At 37.9% G+C, this 24,800-nt stretch overlaps 1 protein-coding gene across 2 annotated transcripts in view; it reads right to left on the reverse strand.

The window, feature by feature from the left end:
• Nucleotides 1-16,199: 16,199 nt before the first annotated feature.
• Nucleotides 16,200-24,800, reverse strand: part of SPOPL (speckle type BTB/POZ protein like) — a 51,546-nt gene continuing 42,945 nt past the window's right edge. For both annotated transcript variants that reach the window (XM_056117663.1, XM_056117664.1), the window contains exons 8-11: nucleotides 23,477-23,599; nucleotides 21,041-21,183; nucleotides 20,897-20,950; nucleotides 16,200-18,829 (exon numbers count right to left, since the gene is read on the reverse strand). In XM_056117663.1, coding sequence (XP_055973638.1) covers nucleotides 18,685-18,829; nucleotides 20,897-20,950; nucleotides 21,041-21,183; nucleotides 23,477-23,599 — 465 coding nt within the window. In that variant the 3' untranslated portion in view covers nucleotides 16,200-18,684. The remainder of the gene's footprint in view (nucleotides 18,830-20,896; nucleotides 20,951-21,040; nucleotides 21,184-23,476; nucleotides 23,600-24,800) is intronic.

A 24,800-nucleotide genomic window follows, 5' to 3' on the forward strand; every position in this document is an offset into this window, starting at 1 on the left:
ACTAACAAAAATGAACACATAAACAATAAACATGAGAATAAGAAACTTCAGAAAAGATATTGAAATGTAAAAAAGATCAAATAAAAATTCTCCAAGTGAGAATTACACTAGATGAGATGAAATAATGTGTGTATTTGAAAACAGGTCAACAGATATAGATGGTAAGTGTCTTATCAGACCTTAGTTCCTGTGTTTCCTATTTTCTACAGGGCTGGCTTTTGCCATTGCCTTGGGAGGGGCCTTCCCTGTCTACTTGCCTATATCAATATGAAATTTGAAAGATGGAAAAGAAGAGCATCTAAAATACAAATGATCCAACACACACACAAATGGAGTCAGAGGAGACAGAAGCTAATGAAATAAAATAACTCTTCAAGTTGATTAAATATATTATCTATATTATCAAATGTTTTTAAAAATTAAATACTACTTCAAACGAGTATTGTCTTTTGTGTAAGGGAAGGTGCGTCAGGCATACTCAGAGCTGCTTAGGGCTTACTTCTAGTTCTATGTTCAGGTTTACTCCTGGTAATGCCCAGGGAACCACATAAGTATGCTGCAGGATGTATAATGTCTTTTAGAGGTGGCCAGGGGGACCCCAATGGCTCTCCCCCTCGCCACCCGTGTTTAGGGTGGGCCCAGGCCTCTCACCCAGCGGGGCACCCGGCCATGGGGCAGATGACGGAGGAGACTAGGGTCAAGCCGGTTGATTGATCAGATGTTTATTCCTTTCTCCCCACATGCCTGCCCCAGTCTCTCTGAGCCACCCATTCTAGTCTCACACTGCTCCTCATTCCCAGCTCCTTCTGTCTCTCCCACTCATCTCTCAGCACTCCATCTCACAGCCTGGGTGCTCTCTCTCTCGCTCTCTCTCTCTCCCTCTCTCCTCTCTCTCTCTCCTTCTCTTCTCTCTCTCTCTCTCTCTCTCTCTCTCTCTCTCTCTCTCTCTCTCTCTCTCCACGTGCTTGCTCCTGTTTCCTTCTACATTCTTCTCTCTCTGTCCCCCTTGCTAACCTCTCCATGGTCCATCATGCTGCCCTGCTCTCTCTCACTCCAGTTCTCTTGCCTCTCCAACTCCCCAGCACTCTGGGCTGACACTGCACCCAATCAGGTAGCAAAATCAACATAATAAAGCCCTTCCTGAGGGCCCACCAGGTTTAAAGGGAACACCACCTAAGAGGTATTCCAAAGCCCTTCCTGACTGCCCAAGGACAAAATACCTCCTAAGGTGTTTTTCTCCTTTCCTCAGTCCAATAACTATCAATACATCGATACTAGTTATTTTTGTATGGACATAGTAAGAGATAACATTGAGGCTTGTAGGGCAGCTCTCCTGGGAACATATTGCCACAGACTCAGACTACAGCACTCAGGTCAGATTAATCCTTCCTAACTCTAACAGGGTCCGAATCTAATTATTACTTTTTGGATCATGACCTCATTTGTCCATAACCAAGCTCTTATAGTTAAGCATTATGGCGCTTTGGCCAGGTCCATCTAGATGCCAGGATAGCACATAGCTTACCGCTTGTCCTGGTTCCATCCATCCCTGCTTTTGGGGGGGCGCTAAGAAGAAAGGGCAGTTGAGGCTTAGGTGAAAGAACAGATGCCCAGTAGGAAAATATCACTGAGAGTCACATAACAAAAGCATACTGTCTTCTAGTGTCCATGCAAAAAGGACATTGCTCTGAATAAACTATGCAAAGGATTAGGGAGAAAAGAAAAACAATATTTACAAGTCAACAGAGCACAAAGAAAGAAGTTACAAATAAACACAGAGGAATGGGAACACTGTGATGGGAGCAACCCAATAAACCTAAACTACCTGAGACTATGCAGGAAGGACAAAACAGTGTTATCCTACAGCAAGAGATCAAAGTTAAGTCAACTATGAGCAAGACAAGTGCCTTTCTCCCTGTACTATATCTCTGGCCCTCATTTATCAATTTTTCAAATTTACTTCATAATTTATTTTTTCCCTTTCATCATAAATTTTCAGACTCTTACCTCCTTTGTAGAATCTCTTCCATCCCAATCTAACATCATTCCTACCCTTTGCTTTTCAATTTTGAAATGTGATTGGAATTTCTTATAAATGGCTTCTATTTCCAGAAATTTTATTAATGAAATTAAAATTCAATCTAGGTCTTCTAGGAAAAAATAATTTTAAAATAAAGACTCATTTTCCTGTATTTACATTGCTTATTTTCTTCATAGACTAAATTTCCTAGAATAATTTTTTAAAAATTGTTGTTATTCATATTTTGAAACTGATTTTATTAAAACTGATGTAATTTTATTATCATTACATGATTGTTTGCTAATGGTAACTGAGAATGCTATTCTCAAATATCATTAGTTCCCATAATTAATTCCCAGAATTGGTTCCCAGAATTAGTTTTCATTAATTAGTTAATGGTTCCCAGTTAATTAACTAGTTAATTAGTTCCCAGAATTAGTTCCCATTAATTCCCAGAATTAGGTTCCATATGCCTTATACAAAGTTGATTTAAAATTTGGTTGATTCAACTAGAGCACCAAGGCTTTTGGTTCACCTGTTAATATTGTATAGAACTGATATCCTAATAGAGAATTTTAGCCTAGTCTTGAGTTACCTGTAGATCACTTGGCTTTTCTTTTACTAAATTTTAGCAATTAGCATTTTATTTAGGATTCATGCACATAATAGAGATGTAGGTCTATATTTAGGATATTTGCTTACAAAAAGACAGGCAAGGTAGTAGTTGCCCACCATTTTCTAGCATACTTGCTACCTCTTGGATATTAGTGTCTTCATGATTTTGAATATATTTTTTGCAAGTTTCCAAAGTTATCTCTAAATACAAATTTGGCTTATATTTAATTTATTAAAATTATGTTTAAATTTCTAAATATTACTGCAATTCACACATCATGGGAAATTCAAACTAATTTCCACATAAAGTCAACTTTATTTTAAATCTTTTGTTGAAATAATTACCTCATTATTGTTTCTATTTGTACCTTGATTAGTAATTTAGGGAACTTAGGGTTTAAAACAGCATTCCTTAGACATACCTTTAGCACAGTAAGATGAGAATTTTTCTGAATATTCTTTCTTAGAGTAGGTGTGCTTAACTTACTCAATTTTTCATACTAGTTGTTATATCTCTGAAATATTTCTTTGTATTCTCATTTTATTTGTATCCTGTTTTTCCCCTCAACTGTGCTACACATAAAATGTTTGGTTCACAGTTTGGAGGCTATATAGGCTTAAATAGGACTATAAGCAGAGATTTAAAGGTTCTTAATTGTTATTTTTAAAACTCTTAAATGTCTAAATGTTCTTAGTCAGTTATAAATTTTCTTAATAAAAAAAAAATCTTAACTTGTTTCTTATCCCAGTTTCTTCTCTCCTTTACTTTTGTCTGGTGTGTGTGTGTGTGTGTGTGTGTGTGTGTGTGTGTGTGTGTGTGTGTGTCTGGGGTCAGAGGTGAGGGAGACACACTCCTACTCAGGGCTTACTTGTGGCTCTGCACTCAGGAAATACTCCTAGCTAGCAGCAGGACTGGGGTATAGGGACCAAAGACAGGCAGTGTCAGAGATAAAACCCATGGATAATAACTAGCCTTGCCACTGACTACCTCTTGGGCTGCTCTAGTTTATTATTTATTTATCTTATTTAGCTTTTTGGGTGACACCTGGTGATGCACAGGGGATGCTGGGAATCAAACCCAAGTCGGCCACATACAAGGCAAACGCTCTACCCACTGTGCTATCTCTCCAGCTCCTCTAGTTTATTTTATAATATATTATCACTTTTATATTTGTGAGTTTTATATTTTTACATTTAATAGCTTATATTTGTAAACCTAGGCTGGAGTGATAGCACAGTGGGTAGGGTGTTTTCCTTGCACACGACCAACCCGGGTTCAATTCCTCCATCCCTCTTGGAGAGCCCGGCAAATTACTTAGAGTATCTCACCCGCATGGCAGAGCCTGGCATGCTACCTACCATGGCGTATTCAATATGCCAAAAAGAGTAACAACAAATCTTACAATGGAGACGTTACTGGTGCCCGCTCAAGCAAATCAATAAACAATGGGAGGACAGCCCTACAGTGCTACAGTGCTATTTGTAAACCAGTCAGGGTTCACTGGTGAGGCAAGAAAACCCCTAGAAGGAGGTTCATAGCTCTCTAGTAAATAATCCATAGAAGTGGGATGAAGAACAAGCTAGCAGACAGTAGGAGTTTATAGTCACTTTAAAGTTTTTTATATTTTCCTTTGGTACATTTACACAATGGAGTACTATGCAGCTGTTAGAAAAGATGAAGTCATGAAATTTACATACAAGTGGTACTAAATGGAAAGTATCATGCTAAGTGAAATGAATCAGAGAGAGAGGGACCAACATAGAAAGATTGTATTCATCTGAGGAACATAAAGTAACAAAATAGGAGACTAATACCCAAGAGATAAGTACCAGGAGGTTCACTCCATGGCTTGGAGGCCAGCTGCACATGCTAAGGGAAAAGGCAGCTCAGATAGAGAAGGGAGCACCAAGCAAAGGGTGTTGGGAGGATCCTCCCAGAAGAGGAGATGCATGCTGAGACTATAGACTGAACATGATTGCCACTCAATGCCTCTTTTGCAAATCACAGCACCCAAAAGGAGAGAGAGAACAAAGGGGAATGCCCTGCCACAGAGGCGGGGTGGGATGGATGGGGTGGAGGAGTGGGAGGAATACTGGGATCATTGGTGGTGGAGAATGGTGGAAGGATGGGTACTTGATCACTGTATAACAGAAACCCAAGCACAAAAATTTGTAAGTCTACTACTGTACCTCATGGTGTTTCACTAATAAAAATTATTTTTAAAAAAAGCAAAAGAAAAAAAAGCTTTTTACATTTTCTTTGTAAACAATAATATAGTAAGTTAAACTTCCCTCTAGTGTTTAATATTCATTGTCAGGCCTGGAAAGTTTCAACTTTCCAGGCTTGCTCTACTTTTGATCAACTTTAAAATTCACTATGCTTTCAGTGCCATATTAAGTATGCTTCTATAATTTCAATGTTAACTTATGAATAAATCAGTACATACTTAGGAGTTCTCGTAAGTATGTACTGATTCCTTGGTGCATCTCCTCTTCTGGGAGGATCCTCCCAACACCCTTTGCTTGGTGCTCCCTTCTCTATCTGAGCTGCCTTTTCCCTTAGCATGTGCAGCTGGCCTCCAAGCCATGGAGTGAACCTCCTGGTACTTATCTCTTGGGTATTAGTCCTCCAAGCCATGGAGTGAACCTCCTGGTACTTATCTCTTGGGTATTAGTCTCCTATTTTGTTACTTTATGTTCCTCAGATGAATACAATCTTTCTATGTTGGTCCCTCTCTTTCTGATTCATTTCACTTAGCATGATACTTAGCACTTTTTTTCCAGATAAATAAAAATATTATTTTTTGCTTGGATTCTCATATTGTCCAGTTTACAAGTTACCAGCTTGTCTGTCCACGGTTAGAAAGCTCATGAATTCCACCTGAAGTACTAGAAATTCCTTTCATTTCTGAAATTCTAAGAGTAAACCAATAGCTTTAATCACTGTTTAAATTACAATGATTTCTTTAGTAATATCAATTTGTTAAGTTTGGTTCTCACGTTCAGTGAAGTCATGGCCTTCACTGCAAATTGAGCCATTAATACTTTTATCTCCAAGTTATTCAAAAGTACTTAATAATTGGAAGTGATCATGCTGGATAAGATTAGAGTGTTGAAAGTAAGTAAAGGAATATACATGATAACCTTTCAGTATCTGTACTGCAAACCACAATGCTCAAAAGAAGGGAAAGGGAAGGGGAAAGAGGAAGAGAGAGAGAGAGACGAGAGAGAGAGAAAGAGAGAGAGGTACCTGCCATAGAAGTAGAATGTGGGCTATGGGTCTGTGAGGGGGTAGGGGGAATGGAGGGTGATGGGAGGAAAACTGGGGACATTGGTGTTGGGAAATGTACACTGGTAGAGGGATGGGTGTTAGAACACTGTGTGACTGAAACCCAATCATGAACATCTTCATAATGGTCTATGTCACGGTGATTAAATAAATTTTAAAAATTGAAGCACTTTGTTCTTAAATCTTTGAACTCAGCCATATGGCACAAGGGTCTAATGCAAGCCTCTTTTTCTGTAAATAGTTCTGCATTCTTGTTTACGTATTCTTTTGATTGCTTTTACACTATAATAGTATGTAAAAGATTAACTAGTCATTTACAAAATAAACTTGTAGATACTTGCTCTAAGGTCATTACCCACTTCTTAGCTCTTAATAGATGCTTTCACAAGGAATGAAAGACATGAAATGAATATACTAATATATGCCCCAGCAGTTGAAGACCTCCGGAACCCAGCCACAGCCAGGATCAAGACCACTCTCCACATGCTTGGACGGGCCTCGCTCATGAAGGAACCAGCAGAGGAACCCAGGTGTGCGGGATTCAGATCTCCAAGCCTGCTTGGATTAGAACTAGGCCTCCTCCACCCATGTCCCCCATCTTCCAGTAGCTAGACAGTTATACCCACCAACTGCCCCTGGTGCCATGTAATCCCATCAATAGCCAAGACCCGGAGACTATAAAACCAAGCTCCCAGAAGTGACCTCTTATTGTCTAGTTCTCACTCTCAGAGAACCCAGCAGGCTACCAAGAGTATCCTGCCCACATGGCAGAGTCTGGCAAGCTTCCCATGGCGTATTCGATATGCCAAAACCTAGTAACAATGATGGGTCTCATTCCCCTGACCCTGAAAGAGCCTCCAATGTGGCACTAGCTAAAATCTCAGGGCTAGGATGAATGGAGACATTTTTGGTGCCTGCTCGAGGAAATCAATGAACAATAGATGACAGTGATACAGTGATGGTGCAAAAAATGCAGAGTCCTGAGCAATAGTAGTAAGGAGGTCACTTGCCTTTGACATGACTGACATGGGTTCAATCCCCAGCATCTCATATTTTTTTCTCCCTTTTACAGCCAGGAATAAAGGAGTAATTCTTAAGTACAAAGCCAGGAGTAACCCCTAATCCCTAATGGCTGCTGAGTGTGATGCAAAAAGCAAAAAAAAAAAAAAAAAACTAAAACAACAACAATAACAAAACAGCACACATCTGAGTCTACCCATGCAAACACTTTTTATTTTAAAACTTGGAGGTATTAGGGGTAACTTTTTCATCATCTCATTCTATTTATCTTCTAACTGGGATCTCCGTATTTTCATCCACATTTTATTTTCTAAATTATCATTATTTTACTATACTGACACTTCTTCCACCATAAGGGAAAACAAAGAAAAATAAGAAATTTAACCTAAATGCAATCTGTGAGAGATCCCACGTTTTTTTCTAGGGACATCCATTTCATCACTCCAATCTTCCTTCCTTTACCATTCAGAAACACTTCATTTCCTTCCTGAAAAACAAAATTTCCATATCAACTTCCTATTTAATTGTTCAGCAGTAACCAAAACCTTCAAGTTGTCATTCTATAACACTCCCTGCTCTCTTCTGAATGGATGCTCATATTTACTTGTGTTCATGCATCATGCTCTTTTCCAAACCACTCCTTTTTGGTTCACCTGGCTCTTCTTCGCAATAACTTCTCACTACCTTAGTGCAAACACACACACACACACACACACACACACACACACACACACACACTGAATATTTTCAGTATATTGTAGACTTCTGACTATATCTGTTACTATGCCTATCCTCCCGTTGTTCATCGACTTACTCAGCAGGCCTAGTAAGGTCTCCATTGTGACAATTGTTACTGTGTTTGGCATATTGAATACATCACGAGTAGCTTGCCAGGCTTTGCCGTGCGGGCAAGATACTCTTGGTAGCTTGCCGGGCTCTCCGAGAGGGGCAGAGGAATCAAACTCGGGTTGGCCACGTTGGCTGCTTGCAAAGCAAACGCCCTACCAGCTGTGCTATGGCTCCAGCCCATCTGACTGTATAACTAAGATTAAAGCTATTGTTTATGAATAGCATTTCTAGAGTATACTACAAGAAACTTGAGCTAAAAAAAAAAACACTCTAAGTTAAAATAATTAAATTTTGTCCCCTGTCCCCTAAATTCTTCTACTCTTGTATTATAGTATCAGTTAACGGTATTACCTGCCATGCAGTTACTCAAAAGTGAAAGTAGGGAGTTACATTTGGCTCCTTTCTCTGCTTTCTATCAGATGCAAATCCTTCTCAGAATTTCCTCTCAAATCTCACTCTTTCTCCAACCCAGTCCTCTTCTACTCCCCACCCTATTTTAGGTACATTCACAACAAATAATTCTAATGTTAGGGCTTCTTGCATAAAACATTACAATCCTACATGCTCAACCAGAGTGTCCTCTTCCTCCACCACTGTCTCAGTCTGTTACCAACCCCCACCCAAGTCCCAGAAATACCCTCTTTTTTGCCATCTTCCTGCTCAATTCTGTAGATCAATTCTCAGGTTTTGTTGCCTCTGGCCATTTGTTATTCCTACACATTGTTCCTTTATATCTGGCATTATTCTATACCTGTCCCTCTCTTTCTGTTTAACTTCATTAGCATGATACACTCTACTTGCATTCATGTAGGAACAAATTGCATGGCTTCATCTTTTCTTGTAGCAAGTAGTATTGCATTTTTTGTATGTGCCATAGTTTATCCAGTCATCTGTTCTGGAACACTTGGGCTGTTTCTAAATTTTGGCTATTGTGAACAGTACAGTGGGTAGGGCATTTGCCTTGCACGCCGCCAACATGGCTGACCCGAGTTCGATTCCTCCGCCCCTCTTGGAGAGCGCGGAAAGTTACCGAGAGTATCTCGCCCGCACGGCAGAGCCTGGCAAGCTCCCGTGACGTATTCGATATGCCAAACACAGTAACAACAAAGTCTCACAATGGAGATGTTACTAGACTTGCTCGAGAGAATCGATGAACAACGGGAGGAAGTGATAGTGACAGTGACAGTGAACAGTTGCTGTAATGAATAGAGGAGCACAAAAATCTTTTTGAACTAGAGTTTTTTTTTTTAATTTTTTGGTCACACCCAGTATGCTCAGTGGTTACTCTTGGTTCTGTACTCAGGAATTATTCCTGGTGGTGCTCAGGAGACCATATAGGATGCTGGGAATTGAACCCAGGTCGGCTGCATGCAAGGCAAACGCCCTACCCACTGTGCTATCACTCCAGCCCCTGGACTGGGGTTTTCATGCCTTGAGGTGATGCCAAGAAATGGAACTGCTGGGTCATGTCAGAAAGCTCAGAATTGAGCTTTCTCAATATCCATCTTGTTTTCCAAAAGGGTTGAACCAGTAGACAGTCCCAAGAGCAGTAGAGAAAGGTTGCTTAAGCCTGAAATCCATATTAACACTGGTTGCTTTTGTTCTTTTTGATGCCTGCCAGTCTACTGGTGTGAGGTGGTATCTCATTTTGATTTGCTTTCCCTGGGAAGTGATGCAGGATTCCCGCCCCCCCGCCCCGCCCCAGCACCCATATTTCTATTAGTCATCTGCATGTTTTCTTTGAGGAAATTTCGGTTCATTTATTCTCCCCCTGGGCTGAAGTGAAAGCACAGAGGGTAGGGCGTTTGCCTCGCACGCAGTTGACCCAGGTTCAATTTCTCTCTGCCCCTCTTGCCGGCAAGCTACCGAGAGTATCTCACCCGCATGGCAGAGCCTGGCAAGCTCCCCGTGGCTTATTCAATATGCCAAAAACAGTAACAAGTCTCACAATGGAGACATTACTGGTGTCCGCTCAAGCAAACTGATGAACAATGGGAAGAGTGTCACAGACAGGGCTTCTTCTCTCCATTTTTGATGACGTTAACCGATTTTTACTAGTTAAATCATTAATCTTAGTACTCTTAACCAAGATACAAAGCACTGACATTCATTATCCCCAAAGATAACTGACAACTCCCCACTCAGAAGTTTGACTCCACTAATTAAATTATATAAAGTCACTAATTTCATCTACTAGTTTACAAAATTAGTCTCCCTTCAACACACTAAGATGAGTCCACATTTACATTCCTGTACTTCATATGAACCTCCAGACTCTGGAACTTCACTTAACAGGTACATGAAAACTAAGCTCTCACCTGACTAAATTCAATTACATCATTTCCTCAGGAAGTCTATTTGAACTCTCCATCCCCAAGCCAAATTAGGTGCTCCTCTTGTACCATCCCAAATCATCTATTTGTGATTTGGGTGTTGTTCGGGTGCCATACTTGGCAGTGCTCAGGACTTACTCCTGACTCAGGCATCACTTACTCAGGCATCACTCCTGACAGGGTCTGGGAGATCATCTGGTGGTGGAAATCAACCCCCAGCAGGCGAAGGCAAGATAAGTGCCCTATCTACTATCCTATTATTCTGACCTCTCACATGCTTTAATTTTTTTTTTAATTTAAATTTTTTCAAGAACAGATTTCAGGAAGACATGCCCCACTTAACCCATGTTTATCAATACAAACAAGTTCAGCATGACGGCACTTGTTAGTAGAAAAGAGACAGAATCATCTTTCTTTTATGGAGGAGCTACAACTGGCTCTGTATTCCTAGCAGTGTTCAGGGAAACGTGACATCAGGGAGAGAAGGTTGGCTATATAAAAGACAGACACCTAATCTCCTATATTACCTCCCTAGCCCCATTTCACTTCACTTATTTTCATCATAATCTAAAAGCATTTTTGAACTTGTCTTACAATTCTAATATTTACCAAACTTGGTACTTCAAATTCTATTACTCTCCTCAATTGTAGTTTTATTTTTCCTTTGGCTAAATTTTCATAACCACTCTAATATTTCTGGTTATGGGGGACACAGCTGCAGTGCTCAGTGATCACTCCTAGTAGTGCCAGGGGACCATATGCCGGGGTTCAAATCGGATTGGCTGCATGCAAAACAATCCCCTTAACCTTAAAGTAATTAGTTGTATAATTTCTCTCCAGCCTCTCCTTTATAATTTCAACACTTGAAAAATCTATTTCAAAAAATCTGTTATGCATTAAATCTATTTTAGAACAAGGTGGGCATTATTGTTCTCAGTACATTTCAAAAAATGTTTTTGTTATTCTTTCATTTGTTTTTTTTTTGGCCCCACTCTTTGCTCTAATCCATCAAGTCCTGGTATGAATTTAAGCAAAGGGGTAAAATTAGATATCCATTTGTCTAAGGTTTGGGCTATGATTCCAGAGACTAGTCCAGGTCATACCTGAATTCTTGACAAAATGATAAGTGCAAATAAGAGCACCAGCCCAAAGGAGAGTTGGAAAGGAAACAGAAATGACAAGCAGTTTTTGCCCACTAACCACTTTAAAGTGCAAGATTTCTACCAAACAACCTATAGTTTAAAATTGTGATCTACACTCTGGCCAAGAATTGGATGCTGAAAGTAGGCAAAGGGAAATACACTATAACCATTCAGTATCTGTACCACACACAATGCCCAGGAGGGAGGGAGGGAGGGAGTGTGTGTGTGTGTGTGTGTGTGTGTGTGTGTGTGTGTGTGTGGTGTGTATGAGAGGCAGAGAAAGGAGGGGAGAGGAGAGGAGGAGAGGGGAGGGGAGAGGAGAGGAGGAGAGGGGAGAGGAGGGGAGGGACGGGGAGAGGAGAGGAGGGGTGGAGAGAGGAGAGGAGAGGAGGGGAGGGGAGGGGAGGGGAGGGGAGGGGAGAGGAGAGGAGAAAGAGAGAGAGGAGAGGAAGAGATAGAGAGAGGAGAGGAAGAGATAGAGAGAGAGGAGAGAGAGAGAGAATTGTTTGCCACTTGCCATAGGCTGACTGGGGATGGGGAGTGGCAGGAGGAAAACTGGGGAAACTGGTGGTGGGAACTGTACAGTGGTGAAGGGAGGGGTGTAGGAACATTGTATTTATCATTGCAGTTATCATCTACATCTTCGTAACAGTGTATGGCATAGTAATTTAATTAAAAATAAATTTTAAAAATAAAAGTGATCAAAGAAAATGCCATTCTTGTCTTATGATTCTGAGGTGAAAAAAGGAAAAAATAACACTGCAGTAACATGAAAAGAAATATTAAGGTGCTGGGTGCTGCAGAAGCGTTATGTAATTTAAGTTCATAGTTTTGAATATGAGCACTAAAATATATTCACCTGTTTTCTGTAACTGCATTAAGAAATTTGTTTTCAACCTTATTTTTCAAACTGGAATTCAGTGTGTATCTGCGTGCTTGTTGAATACACGCAGTTCTTCACTGTGCATTGCAGCCACTACTCTGGTCATAATTTTAAGCACTAGTTGTGTTACTATAACTGAAGATAGTCCCACAAATCTGCTTTTGCTAACACATAGCAAATTCTCAATTATTTTGATTAAAAAGGGGTAGGATAGCTATAGAACTCTTAAGTGCTCCATTATTGCTACATATTAGCATGTCACTCAATGACTAGATAGATAAATGGTCGTATTTCTTACATGTATAAATTATGTGCAATAATTCACAGCTGAAGAATAAGTCTTTTGCCAGGTTGGGGGAAATTCTCAAGTAGTATTCAAGGAAACCCAGGATGTTGGATTATAGTTCTAAACATGTCAGGTTTAACATTGGACTGCCTTGCTCCTCCCCCCAGGGAGCTTAGGTTAATTGTATTACATTCACTACAGTGATCATGGGGACACACCCTATCTCATTGGCAGTACTCCTCAATTCTGTTTATCTTTAACTCTCCTTGGAGATCTTCTTTCCCTTTTAGTCACAAATATCTCCAAATCAGAAACTGTAATTTAAGTAAAATCTTCTGAGGGCACTAGATTTTGTATATATAAATGAAATATTGCTTTTGTTTCCTTTATGTTCTTTGCATCATTTATTTTACAGCAATATCCTTTTCATATAACATAGGAAGACAGTTGATAATACATTTTTGTAACATGGGTGTTAATTGAAACTGACTAGTATTTACTCGTGGACATCCATCATATTTACTTAAGCCTCAGTTGCCCTTTAGTTCCTAACACCCTAAAAGGCGGGTTGCACCAAAGGACTTGGATGGACTCAGGGCAAGTCATAGGGCACCCTGCTTCTAAAAGGACAGCCTAAGAGTCATAAGAAGTATGATAAATTAAGAGCATGGTCATGGGACAAACTCGTGATCCAAAAACAAGTAACTGAATAAGGACTTTGTTGGGGTGAGGAAAAACTAACGTTGCTTGGACTGTAGTCTGAGAAATATAGTGAGATGTTCTCAAGAAAAGCCACTCTTTAAGCTTAATCTAGGGAATAGATGAAAACCTGTCTCTTACTGTGTTCATACAAAATGACTAGAAATATTAAGTAAAATTAATATTGTTTAAATGGCCAGCAAAGGAAAGAAGAAAGCAGCATGCCATTAGATGGAATTTTGTCCTCGGGCGGATGTTCTAGTAGGAATCTAGAGTGCTAGAACCCCTAGATGATATTGTGTCCTTGGTGGATTTCCTGAACTTCCCCTGAAGGGCCTTCCATCTACTCACTGTTTGCGAAAGTCCAACCACTCCTATGTATAATTACTACTCCCCAACCCTTCACAATTTCCCTATAACAATGAGAGATTTGAATAAACGGCCACTGATTACAAACCAGCCTGTGGCCCCCTTTCCTTCATCCAGTCATCAGCACCAAATACACCAAGGGACCCCAAGACACCACGGGATGGTGACCCAGGACACCACCACCAGGGGACACTTCCAGCAATTTTTGGTCAACTGGACAGTGGTTCAATGTGAGGGCCTAAAGATATCTTGCTACATAATAGCAGTGTTTGGGTGCCTTGAAGGTTATACCCAGCAACCTTGGTAAACCATGTGGTGACAGGGATGGAACCAGTGTAGGCGGTATGAACCTTAACCCCCATGCTCTCTCTCTCTGATCTTAAAAGTATACGTTTTTGGTAGGATCCAAAATCATTTTTTTAAAAAAAAATTTTATTAGTGAAACACCATCAGGTACAGTTGTAGACTTAAATTTTTGTGCTTGGGTTTTAGTTATACAATGATTGAGTTCCCATCCTTCCACCAGTGCCTGTTCTCCAACACCAATGATCCCAGTATTCCATCCACCCCCCCATCCCACCCCACCCCTGTGGCAGGGCATTCTCTTTTGTTCTCTCTCCTTTTGGGGATTGTGGTTTGCAAAAGAGGCACTGAGTGGCAATCATGTTTGGTCTATAGTCTACTTTCAGCATGCATCTCTCATTCTGGGAGGATCCTCCCAAAACCCTTTATTTGGTGCTCCCTTCTCTATCTGAGCTACCTTTTCCCCTAGCATGTGCAGCTGGCCTCCAAGCCATGGAGTGAACCTCCTGGTACTTATCTTGGCTATTCTTGTGTGTTAGTCTCCTATTTTGTTACTTTATGTTCCCCAGATGAATGCATTCTTTCTATTCTGTCCCTCTCTTTCCGACTCATTTCACTTAGCATGAAACTTTCCATGTAGTACCACTTGTACGTAAATTTCATGACTTCATCTTTTCTAACAGCTGCATAGTCCTCCATTGTGTAGATGTACCAAAGCAAAACCACCTTTTATGCAGAAATATTATTATGCATAATCTTTAAAGTTAACGTATCAAATGCATGGCTATTTTGGTAAAGCATAATAATCGAAAAAATGTTTCCAATAATACAAAACAAACCATTTCATTCTGAATTAGTAACAACTTTATTTTAACTCAACTGCTGAAATGCAAAAAATATTTTCAGCAACAAGATAGTATCTCATTAACATCAGCTGATTAAAAATGAGGCTGAAAGATCAATATATGTCTTTATACATTTGAATCTTTTGAAAATCAATTTCCCCAATAATTTTTAATTTTAGATTTCATTTTCAAAAAACGGGACTTACATTTTATCACCATTCTAAAAAACTGAATGCAAAATTAACAGGGTTAAAATATATAATGATAAAATCTTAACAGAAAACCTTTTAAATATAAGAATTCCTTTTCAAACATAAAGTCCACACATACTTCAAACAAAAGACACAGTGTGGTGATTTCATTCCCAGTTAAGAAGTCTTGTATGATAGGCACTCAATATTTGTTCAACTGGACCAAAATTTTTATCTTTCCATGAACATTAAAATTAGAGCTTATAATCTGTAAAAAGGAGGTTTGTAAAATATTCTAATATGTGCTGAAAAGTGCTGCCTTTATAATCTAAAAACACACCCACCTTATTTTGCAAGAATATACTGAATTTCATCCATCAAAGTGTATGAATGTACAATTTAGAATAATTTATCTCAAGTATACTTAGCTATGAGAAAAGCCTGTTGAATAGAATTTTAACAGAACAACATAACTAAAGTCCTTAGTGTTCTAGTATAGAGGCAATGGGTAGCATTTATAATCCACAATTTTACAAATAATTCTTAGATTTTAAATTACACACAAAATTAAATGGGTAAATCAATAACTGTACATTTGGCAATTTAAGCTCTAACTTAGGTCTAATGAAAAAAATAAGTAAACAACGTTCATGACAACTTCGTTAATATTATAACAGTTTTAAAACTGATATACTAAAAGGCACTGTTTTCACATTTCATCATGCAGTAAATTGGTCACATTTTGAAAATTTTAAGTTCTTCTGTTAATTGTACCCCAAACAAAGCACATTTAAATGATGTATATCAACCAGACTTGACTTTCAATAGAGTCCTATTTCAGAAATTTATTTTTTTGAACATAACACACACAAGTCAAGCATATACTATTATGTGTACACACATGCACCCATGCACGTATGCACACATATTCACACACACAAATGACCACATAATACATGCAAGGTTCTCTCCAATTAGTATTTCAAGACAACGACAAGTGAATATTCAAGGAGGTAACAATGGCAAGCCATAACATATGGCACCTTCATATTTGTGCTCCAAATACCGATAAAAGTTAAAACTTAAAAAAAAAAAAGGCACAAATATAGTGTTTCTGTATCTTGATCTGAAGAAGCTCTGCAATGGTTACTTCTATAACATGTGTAACATTTTAAACCAGTCACTACTTTTCCAAGGAAGAGTTCTGTTTTGGTGAGAAGGAAAACAAGCACACTTGTTCATAGTTCAAAAGGCAAGATTACTCGGGACAGAGATCCATCACTATTGAAAACAGTGTGTATAGTTTTAAAAAAAGGAAAAGAAAGGGAAAAAAGAACAGACTACTTATGTCATGATCTACTGTTAACACAATTTATTTCCAATACCAAAACCAAAAATACTAAATATGATTGTTAGGCATTGTGTTATCTGAAAAAGTGAACATTTCTATAAATGTTTCTACTCTAATAACACAGTATTTGACTTTTTTGGCATAAAATGAGTTAAGAAACAAAATCTTTGAGAGATCTGAAATAAACAATAAAGTACAGAATAGGATGCTGAAGTTTTTATTGTATGGTGTAATTAATGAAGTCACTATAGTTAGAAATGTAGAGTCCAGCAATGAATTTACAATATACCCGTGCACATCTGATAATGGATACACCAGCATTTTTTTGATGTGTGACAACAAAATTCTGTAACCTGAGATAGGTCACCTTTTTTTTTTTTGGTAAGATTCTGGTAACATCTTAAATTAAAATCTAAATGTGTATGTATTTATGTGTGGATATCTGAAATTGTACACTGTAAAATTAAATATGTTAAAGCTTAGGGTGAAATTAAGGAAGTTTTGCACCCTTAAATACTCTTCTGTGAAAGAGATTTCACTCATGTAATTTTGCGCTTATCCCTAAGAGGTTCTTCCAATTTAAAAATTATTCATAAAGAAATGAAGGTATCTGAAAATATCTTCTCATACTCTATATAGATTACAATTATTTCCAGTCCTTTCAATGCAAATACAAATCACTCCTGCTATATTAGGATTGCTTTGGTGAATACGTAGCAAAGAGATAGTAAAAATAAAAATCTATTTTAAAATCTCGAGCTCAGTTTTTTCTCCTTTTGTTGTATATTCAAAGACAATAAATTAACACAAAATTTAATCTGGAGAATAAAATTACATATGCAAATATACACATACATGTATATATACACACATATATACATATATGCATTTTTTTTCTCCCCAAAGACACACTTTACACCTTGTGATCAAATACACAAATCTTGCCTAAGAAGTATACTGTGGCTGTTACAGAAAATCAGCTACAGTGACTTGATAGCTGATAAATCCTGTTTCTTCTGAACAATGAATCACAAATGTCAAGGTCTAAACAGTCACCAAATATTTAATATGTGTATGTGTTTGAAGCTAAAATTCCATTGTAATAAAGAACTGGCCATAAAAAATAGTTCATAGTTTATCCTGATCGCATGATGCAGACTTTCAATTATACACAATGTTAGTATGGTAAACTGAAAAAGAAAGAAGGGTAAGGGCAAAACAAAACAAAGCAACAAAAACTCTTAATCTAAAAATAGGGCTTACAGAGTGCAGCCTAACATGTTTCTGACTGAGAAAATACATTCTCTCCTTTACTCTGCATATAGATGAGTTCACTGTATTTAGGAGTGTAAACTGTACAGGATTTATTTAATGTTCAGGTATTTTCTCCAAAGTTTAATATTGAAAATCTGAAATTCAAACCAATTTAAATCCTTCTTACCTATTATCACAAACTCCCCAGTTGCCTCCATTTATCTTAAAAAATTCTTTCAAAAGTTAAGACACAATTAATTTTTACCTTATTAATTCCCTAAAAGGCAAAAAATATATGTACCATTCAGCATACAAAAGTCAAAACATTAAAAGTGCATATTTATCTTTCTTAATTGGCCCTCTTATTAAATTTATATTTGGTCATCCTTACTTTTAACATGTATAGAATTCTTCATGTAAGCAGTTCATTATAAATTAAAAAATTAATTCGGCACAAACATGCTTTCTTATGAAATTTTAAACCTCAATCAGTTCTCAATCATCATAAACTTCAATAAAGCCACAACAAAACACAAGCAAAAGTTTGTTATACATTTAGTTAATTGGACATACAAATACGAGACATTTTACTAAAATTTGGCTTCTCATTGCATATATGCCCTCTGAAATGAGTAATAAATTAGAATTGAAGCATTGTATTGCTGTAATTTTCCTTGAAGGTAAAGATGCTCTCTTGTACTGACAGAACTTAGACTGGAGACTTTACCAGTGATCTCCAATGCAAGTGCTTTTAAGGAGAACCTAGTTTTGAACTTTGAGATAGCATAGGACAAATCCTATAAAACTCACTTTGCTTTACTCAAACTTATGGAAGACCGCTTTGAAACTTAATATCTTCGGTTATCAATATTACTGCATTACGGAGCTAGTGCAATCCTGTATAGCCTTAGTCAAAATGACAAGGCGCGCGCACACACACACACACACACACACACACACACACACACACACACACAAATTGAAGTATTATATGAACAAGAGAAGTCATTGAAGATAATTTAAGGCTTTGAAGTGAATTAGAGTATAATCAGTCTAATTTAAAGCTGAAGAATAAACCATAAATTATCCACCTGAAATGCAAGCAATATGCCTTTTCAGCTTCTGCTCTGAACAAGACAACAGAAACAACTCTTGCTTATGGTTTGTGTATTAGAATCCTTCTGGACCTGGAGGAGTTAAAGTCAGTTCCACTTTTCTATAGTTCATGGAAGATTTCAAGACTGTTTTAGCCGTTTGCGTGGAATGCCAAACTGTGGACACTGTGCAGATGCAAGTGCTCGGAAGGCTTCTGCTACTAAATGAGGGTGAGACTGTATCATAGACTTCCACCCTGATGTTTCCATTATGTCTGTTGCTTGGCTGAAAAATAAAATTAATTTATTAAAGCATTTCAATTAATGCATTTCAGAATGCATTTTTTAATTTATAGATTTAAAAATGTTTCAAACACTGCGTTTGAGGACAAATCAAACCATTAGCAATCACGAAAACGGATCATCTTTACGTTACTGGTATTTTCTATTGCAGATAAAACCATTAAACTTTTCTAGAAGGCACAGTCTTCTGAAACATGCAATGTCTGTTTCCAGTTTTATTCTCATTACCATTGTAATTTGTTCCAGTGTTCTTTCAAGCTCCTTACTCTTTATAAACAGGCTTTCTCTAGAAATCCCAAATTTGCCCTGTAGTCTTCTCTCCTAACACTGCTTACTAACCCCACCTCATTCGTTCAACAAAATTTTAACTATTATTATTAAATGAAAATAACTCACTGGCTAATTATAGACCTTCCCATAAGGTTTGTTTCCAACCATTTGTTTTCTTTACTTGGTGCCTCGGAATAAAAAATTCTGGTAATTTCTTTCCAAGTCCAAACTTATTTTTCCCTTATTTCCAATCAGCCAATGCGTCTACCATCACCCATGACTCAAGTCAGAAATCTGAAAAGTTATACTCTATCTTTTATAATCAATCATCAAAGACCTATTTTTAATCCCCAAATTTATCCTGAAGTCCTAGTTAAAAGTCCGTATCAGCTCACATTTGAAATACTTCAAGTCTCACAAGTTAGTTGTCTTCTAGACTCCTATCTTGCTTTCAAACGAATGTCCATGTTATCTTAATAGCATGAGTAGTAGCAACGCCTATTCTATTGTTTCTCCAGTGACTGTATCAAGGTTCTTTAGAAAATGTGGAAAATTGGGGCTGGAGCGGTAGCACAGAGGACAAGCCATTTGTCTTGCATGTGGGGACCTCTTATGTTAGATTCTTAGTACTCCACAGGTCCCCATACTCCTGCCAGGAACATAGAACCAACAGTGAGCCCTGAGCATAGCCAGCTAGAACACCCAAACCAAAAAATTACTAAATAAATAATTAGGAAGTTACCTACTTACTCCTTCTAACTGTTCACCTCCCATTTTCCATGTCTTGTCATTTTACACACTGATATTTAAGTGTATACTGTATATTATTGCATTTTTAGCGTGTTTGCCTTGCACGAGGCCAACCTGCGTTTGATTCCTCCACCCCTCTCGGAGAGCCCAACAAGCTACCCAGAGTATCTCGCCCGCATGGCAGAGCGTGGCAAGCTATCCTTGGCATATTTGGTATGACAAAAAACAGTAACAAGTCTCACAATTTGTTGTGAGACATTACTGGTGCCCACTTGAGCAAACTGATGAACAATCGAAGGACAGTACTACAGTGCTACTTTTAATCCCCAAATTTATCCTGAAGTCCTAGTTAAAAGTCCGTATCAGCTCACATTTGAAATACTCATTGAGCAATCAGTGCAATTATGACTCTAATACTAATTCTCAAGCAATTCTGTTGCTTAACCCACTCGTGTCTCCAGTCCTTTTCCCCTTGTGCTTGCTCATTCATTATTCAAATAATATCCAAATATTAGTGTGTCCTTCAATACATTTTATCCTTGCTGAGCTCTGGTCCCACTGTAATCAATCTAGTCTAATCTCACTCTATAGCTATTAACTTTTTTATTAACTATTCAAACATTCTTCAACTGATTGTACTTATTTTTAATTCAAATAACTACAAGGATTTTAAAAAGTCACTCAGAATTTAAAAATAAAAGGCAATTAATTATAATAATTCTCATCAGAAGATTCAGGCTCAAAAAGATATAACCCCTATCCCACTCCTTATGGTTTTACAAGGGAAAAAAAAAAAACAGCATCAGAGTCGCTAGCAGTGACTGAAGTACCTGAACTCAGTTACATACTAAGAAAGTACTATACTTATAAATGTATTTATCCTAGTTCACATTAGAAGGTGGTTTAAACGGGGCACATAGCCACAGGAATGCACTAAGAAGTCCAATTACAATCATAAGTAACCCAGTATTAAGAAATATGTAGACTCATATTATAAATGAAAAATGATATACAAATAATTTCATCTTACTTGCTATTCCAGTTTTTTCCATCTTTACACCCAAGCTGTCGAAGTACACTGCACCTACATTAAAGATTTAAATACACTTTTAAAAAAGTACAGTGAAAAAAACGGTAACGGTGTAATGCCCATTAAAATACAAATATAGTTTACCTATTAATAAAGTCTATGGCTTGTGCTTTTAATTGTTCTGCACTGTGCAAATCTGCAAGGACAAGGGTATCAGCAACATTTTCTACTGAGAGGTTACTACACAAAGCTTCTTCACACATGACCTTCAGCCGTTCCAGTGCATACTATGCAAAAGGAAAAAATAACCATTAAACACCTACTGGAACTACCAAGTTTTAAAAACATTCTACTTTAAGAAAATAAAATTAAAGCATTGATTTAACTGCTCAATGAGGGCACTTTGAAAGTATCATTAGAGTGTACTTAAGTGCACATGAGCAGAATGAGAGCGAGAAAGAGAGAAAGAGAGAAGACAGAGGAAGAGAGAAAGAAAAGATTATAATATCTTCTGCAGCTTTACAAAATATAGCTGACATACAAAATACTTCTCATAGTTAAGGCTTTTTTTACTTTAAAAAGTTTATATTACAATATAACCACCATTCAATCAAAGGAAGCAAATATATTCAACATCTCCAAGATTCCTGCTATCCCACGTACCTCTGACATGAATTTTACGACTATAGTTTATATTTTCTGATATCATTTATGAAGGGAATCATACAATGTATACTAATTTTGCTTGCTGCTTCTATCAAGTAAAACTAGAGATTCACTCTTGTCACTGCTTATTTATGAACAATTCAAAACTTTTTACTGCTGGTGGTATTCTACTGTTTATAAACATAGGACAACTGTTTATCCTTTGCTGAAGAAAATTTGGGTGAAAATGTGTTCCTATAAACTTTCATATACAAATCATTACGTGGGCATGTTTTATGCATGGGCTGGAGCAATAGCACAGCGGTTAGAACGTTTGCCTTGCAAGCGGCCAACACGGCTGACCAGAATTTGATTCCTCCACCCCTCTCGGAGAGCCTGGCATGCTACCGAGAGTATCTCGCCCACACAGCAAAGTCTGGCAAGCTACCCGTGACGTATTCGATATGCCAAACACAGTAACAATTGTCACAATGAAGACATTACTGGGCCCACTAGAGCAAATCAATGAACAGGAGGACAGTGACAGTTTTGTGCATAGAACAACATATTAAGAGGAGTCACAGGACGGTGGAGCACATGTAAAACTTTTATATTATTTGCTTTCATAGGCTATTTTATATATTATAATCATACAATAAATAGAAACATGTATACATATAGGCTGGAGCGATAGCACAGCGGGTAAGGCGTTTGCTTTGCATGCGGCCGTACGGCTGACGCAAGTTCGATTCCTCTGCCCCTCTTGGAGAGCCCGGCAAGCTACCGAGTATCTCGCCCGCATGGCAAAGCCTGGCATGCTACCTGTGACGTATTTGATGTGCTAAACATAGTAACTAGTCTCACAATGTTACTGGGCCCGCTCGAGCAAATCAATGAACAACGGGAGGACAGTGAGAGTGATATGTGTGTGTGTGTGTGTGTGTGTGTGTGTGTGTGTGTGTGTGTGTATGGGAAACATAATAAATGAGTATGAAAGCGGTCTGGACGTCAATAATTTGAGAAAATATACAAGTGCCTAGAGTACTACACCTTCAGTACCTAGAATCATTAGTGCAAACATTTTCTATTAATTTGCATTGTTCTCCTAGATTCATAGAATGATCACTCTAAAAACGATCATATTATCATGGTTTGTTTTTGCCTGTTTTGAGGTCACACCCAGCAATACATAGGGGTTACTCCTTGCTTTGCACACAGGAATTACTCTTGGCGGTGCTTGGGCGATCTTAGGGATGCTGGGAATACAATCCGGGTGGGCTGCATGCAAGGTAAATGCCCTACCCGCTATGCTATTGCTCCAGCCCAACCATGGGTTTTATTCATCCTATATGCTGTTATATTAAAAAATAAATACATGACAACTGTACCTCATGGTGTTTCACTAATAAAATTTAAAAAAAAAAATTAAATACATGAATCGGCAGAACCTGGCAAGCTACCCGTGATGTATTCGATATGCCAAACACAGTAACAAAGTCTCCAATGGAGACGTTACTGGGCCCACTTGAGTAAATCGATGAACAACGGGAGGACAGAAATACATGAATGCAAAGAGAAACTATTTGCTTCGTTTTAATGCAAGAATTATACATATGCATGAATATCTGAGAACTGTAAGATATTACATGTGTAAGTTCTTTAAAAGAATATATTCAGCACTGAGTTTACATTTTAAGTTCCTATGAAATGCATGCAGGTCCATAAATTCTCACTGGCTTAATAAACCATTTATATCTCATTCATTAAAAATGTCTTTTCTGTATTATCCTATAATATGCTACATTTTCTCAACAGCAAGTTACAAATAGTATTAATTCAATATTTCAAGTTATTTGGGATCTTCATCTGAACACAGCTCTCTAAGTGTTATCAACCTTGAAGACGTTTCCAGCTCTTTAAGATCTAGTTACCTACTTTGTCTGCAGCTGCCAACAAGCTGTCAGCCATTTTGTCAAGGTTTGGTGCTTTCCCTGTATAAATGAATCTCATCATTTCTTTAAAAACCTCAGGGTCTATGTCATTTATTTCCACTTGATTCTGTTATTGAAAACAACATCAAAAAGTTATAAAACACACACAAATCACCCATATACTATTAAACCTAATAAACTTTGGCAGCAATTGTATCTCATGTATTATACTTCTCAAATACATTAAACTTTTCAAAACTGAGGTAATTAAATCTCTGTTAAAAAGGCAAGTGAAGCACGTAGGTCTAAGAAGTGTACCTGGTCAAGAAAATTAATCATTTAAAACTGTTAAATCATATTTCTCAAAGGAAGTCAAACAAAAACAAACTAAAATGCCCTTTATGTCCAGAGGAAAACATCCAGTTTCTGACACTGATCTTAGTGACAGATGGCTATTAATTTCTTTTTGTTGCTTAACTTCCTAGGTCATAGTTCGATACCTAATTAAATGTCTAAGACCTATAACCTAGTCCCATGTTTAAGTACGATTGGGCACTGAACTGTGCACGCACTGTCCTCCCGCTGTTCATCAATTTGCTCAAGCGGGCCCAGTACCAGTAACGTCTCCATTGTGAGACTCATTGTTACTGTGTTTGGCATATTGAATCCGTCACGGGTAGCTTGCCAGACTTTGCCATGCGGGCGAAATACTCTTGGTAGCTTGCCGGGCTCCCGAGAGGGGAGGAGAAATCGTGGAGGAATCGAACCTGACTCGGCCAGCTGGCTGTCGTAAGGCAAATGCCCTACCACTGTGCTATCGCTCCAGCCCAGGATTGGGCATGTAAGATTAACACTAAGATCTACTATTTAAACTCTTTTTTAAAATCTGGTACATTTATACATTATTTTGGGATCTCATCTCTTTGCTTGAGAAGTAATCAAGTCCAGAAATTGATACTTGATTTGTCACTCTTTTAACTCTATCTGTGGTTTCTCTCTTGAGATCAATAAAGTTAATCATCTAGTACCAAACAATACTGCACTTTTATATATCCTTTGATGTAAAATAGCATTTGGCATCACTGATGTCTTATTTATAATTGATCAGAATACTCATTTGGATATCTACACTAACCAACAAAAAGGGGGAAAAGTTATTTTAATGTAGCCTCAGGTTCACAAAATGATAGAACTGAACCACATAAATAAATTCTGGAGTAGTCCAACTGAAGCAGTAAGATTCACTTATAATACAACTCTTAGAGAACCAACTTTTGATACTTATCAGACAACATTTCAAAATGGCAGTAAAAGAAAAACATATGGAA

Source organism: Sorex fumeus, unplaced genomic scaffold (assembly GCF_029834395.1).
Source record: "Sorex fumeus unplaced genomic scaffold, SorFum_2.1 ptg000035l, whole genome shotgun sequence".
Lineage (NCBI taxonomy): Eukaryota > Metazoa > Chordata > Mammalia > Eulipotyphla > Soricidae > Sorex > Sorex fumeus.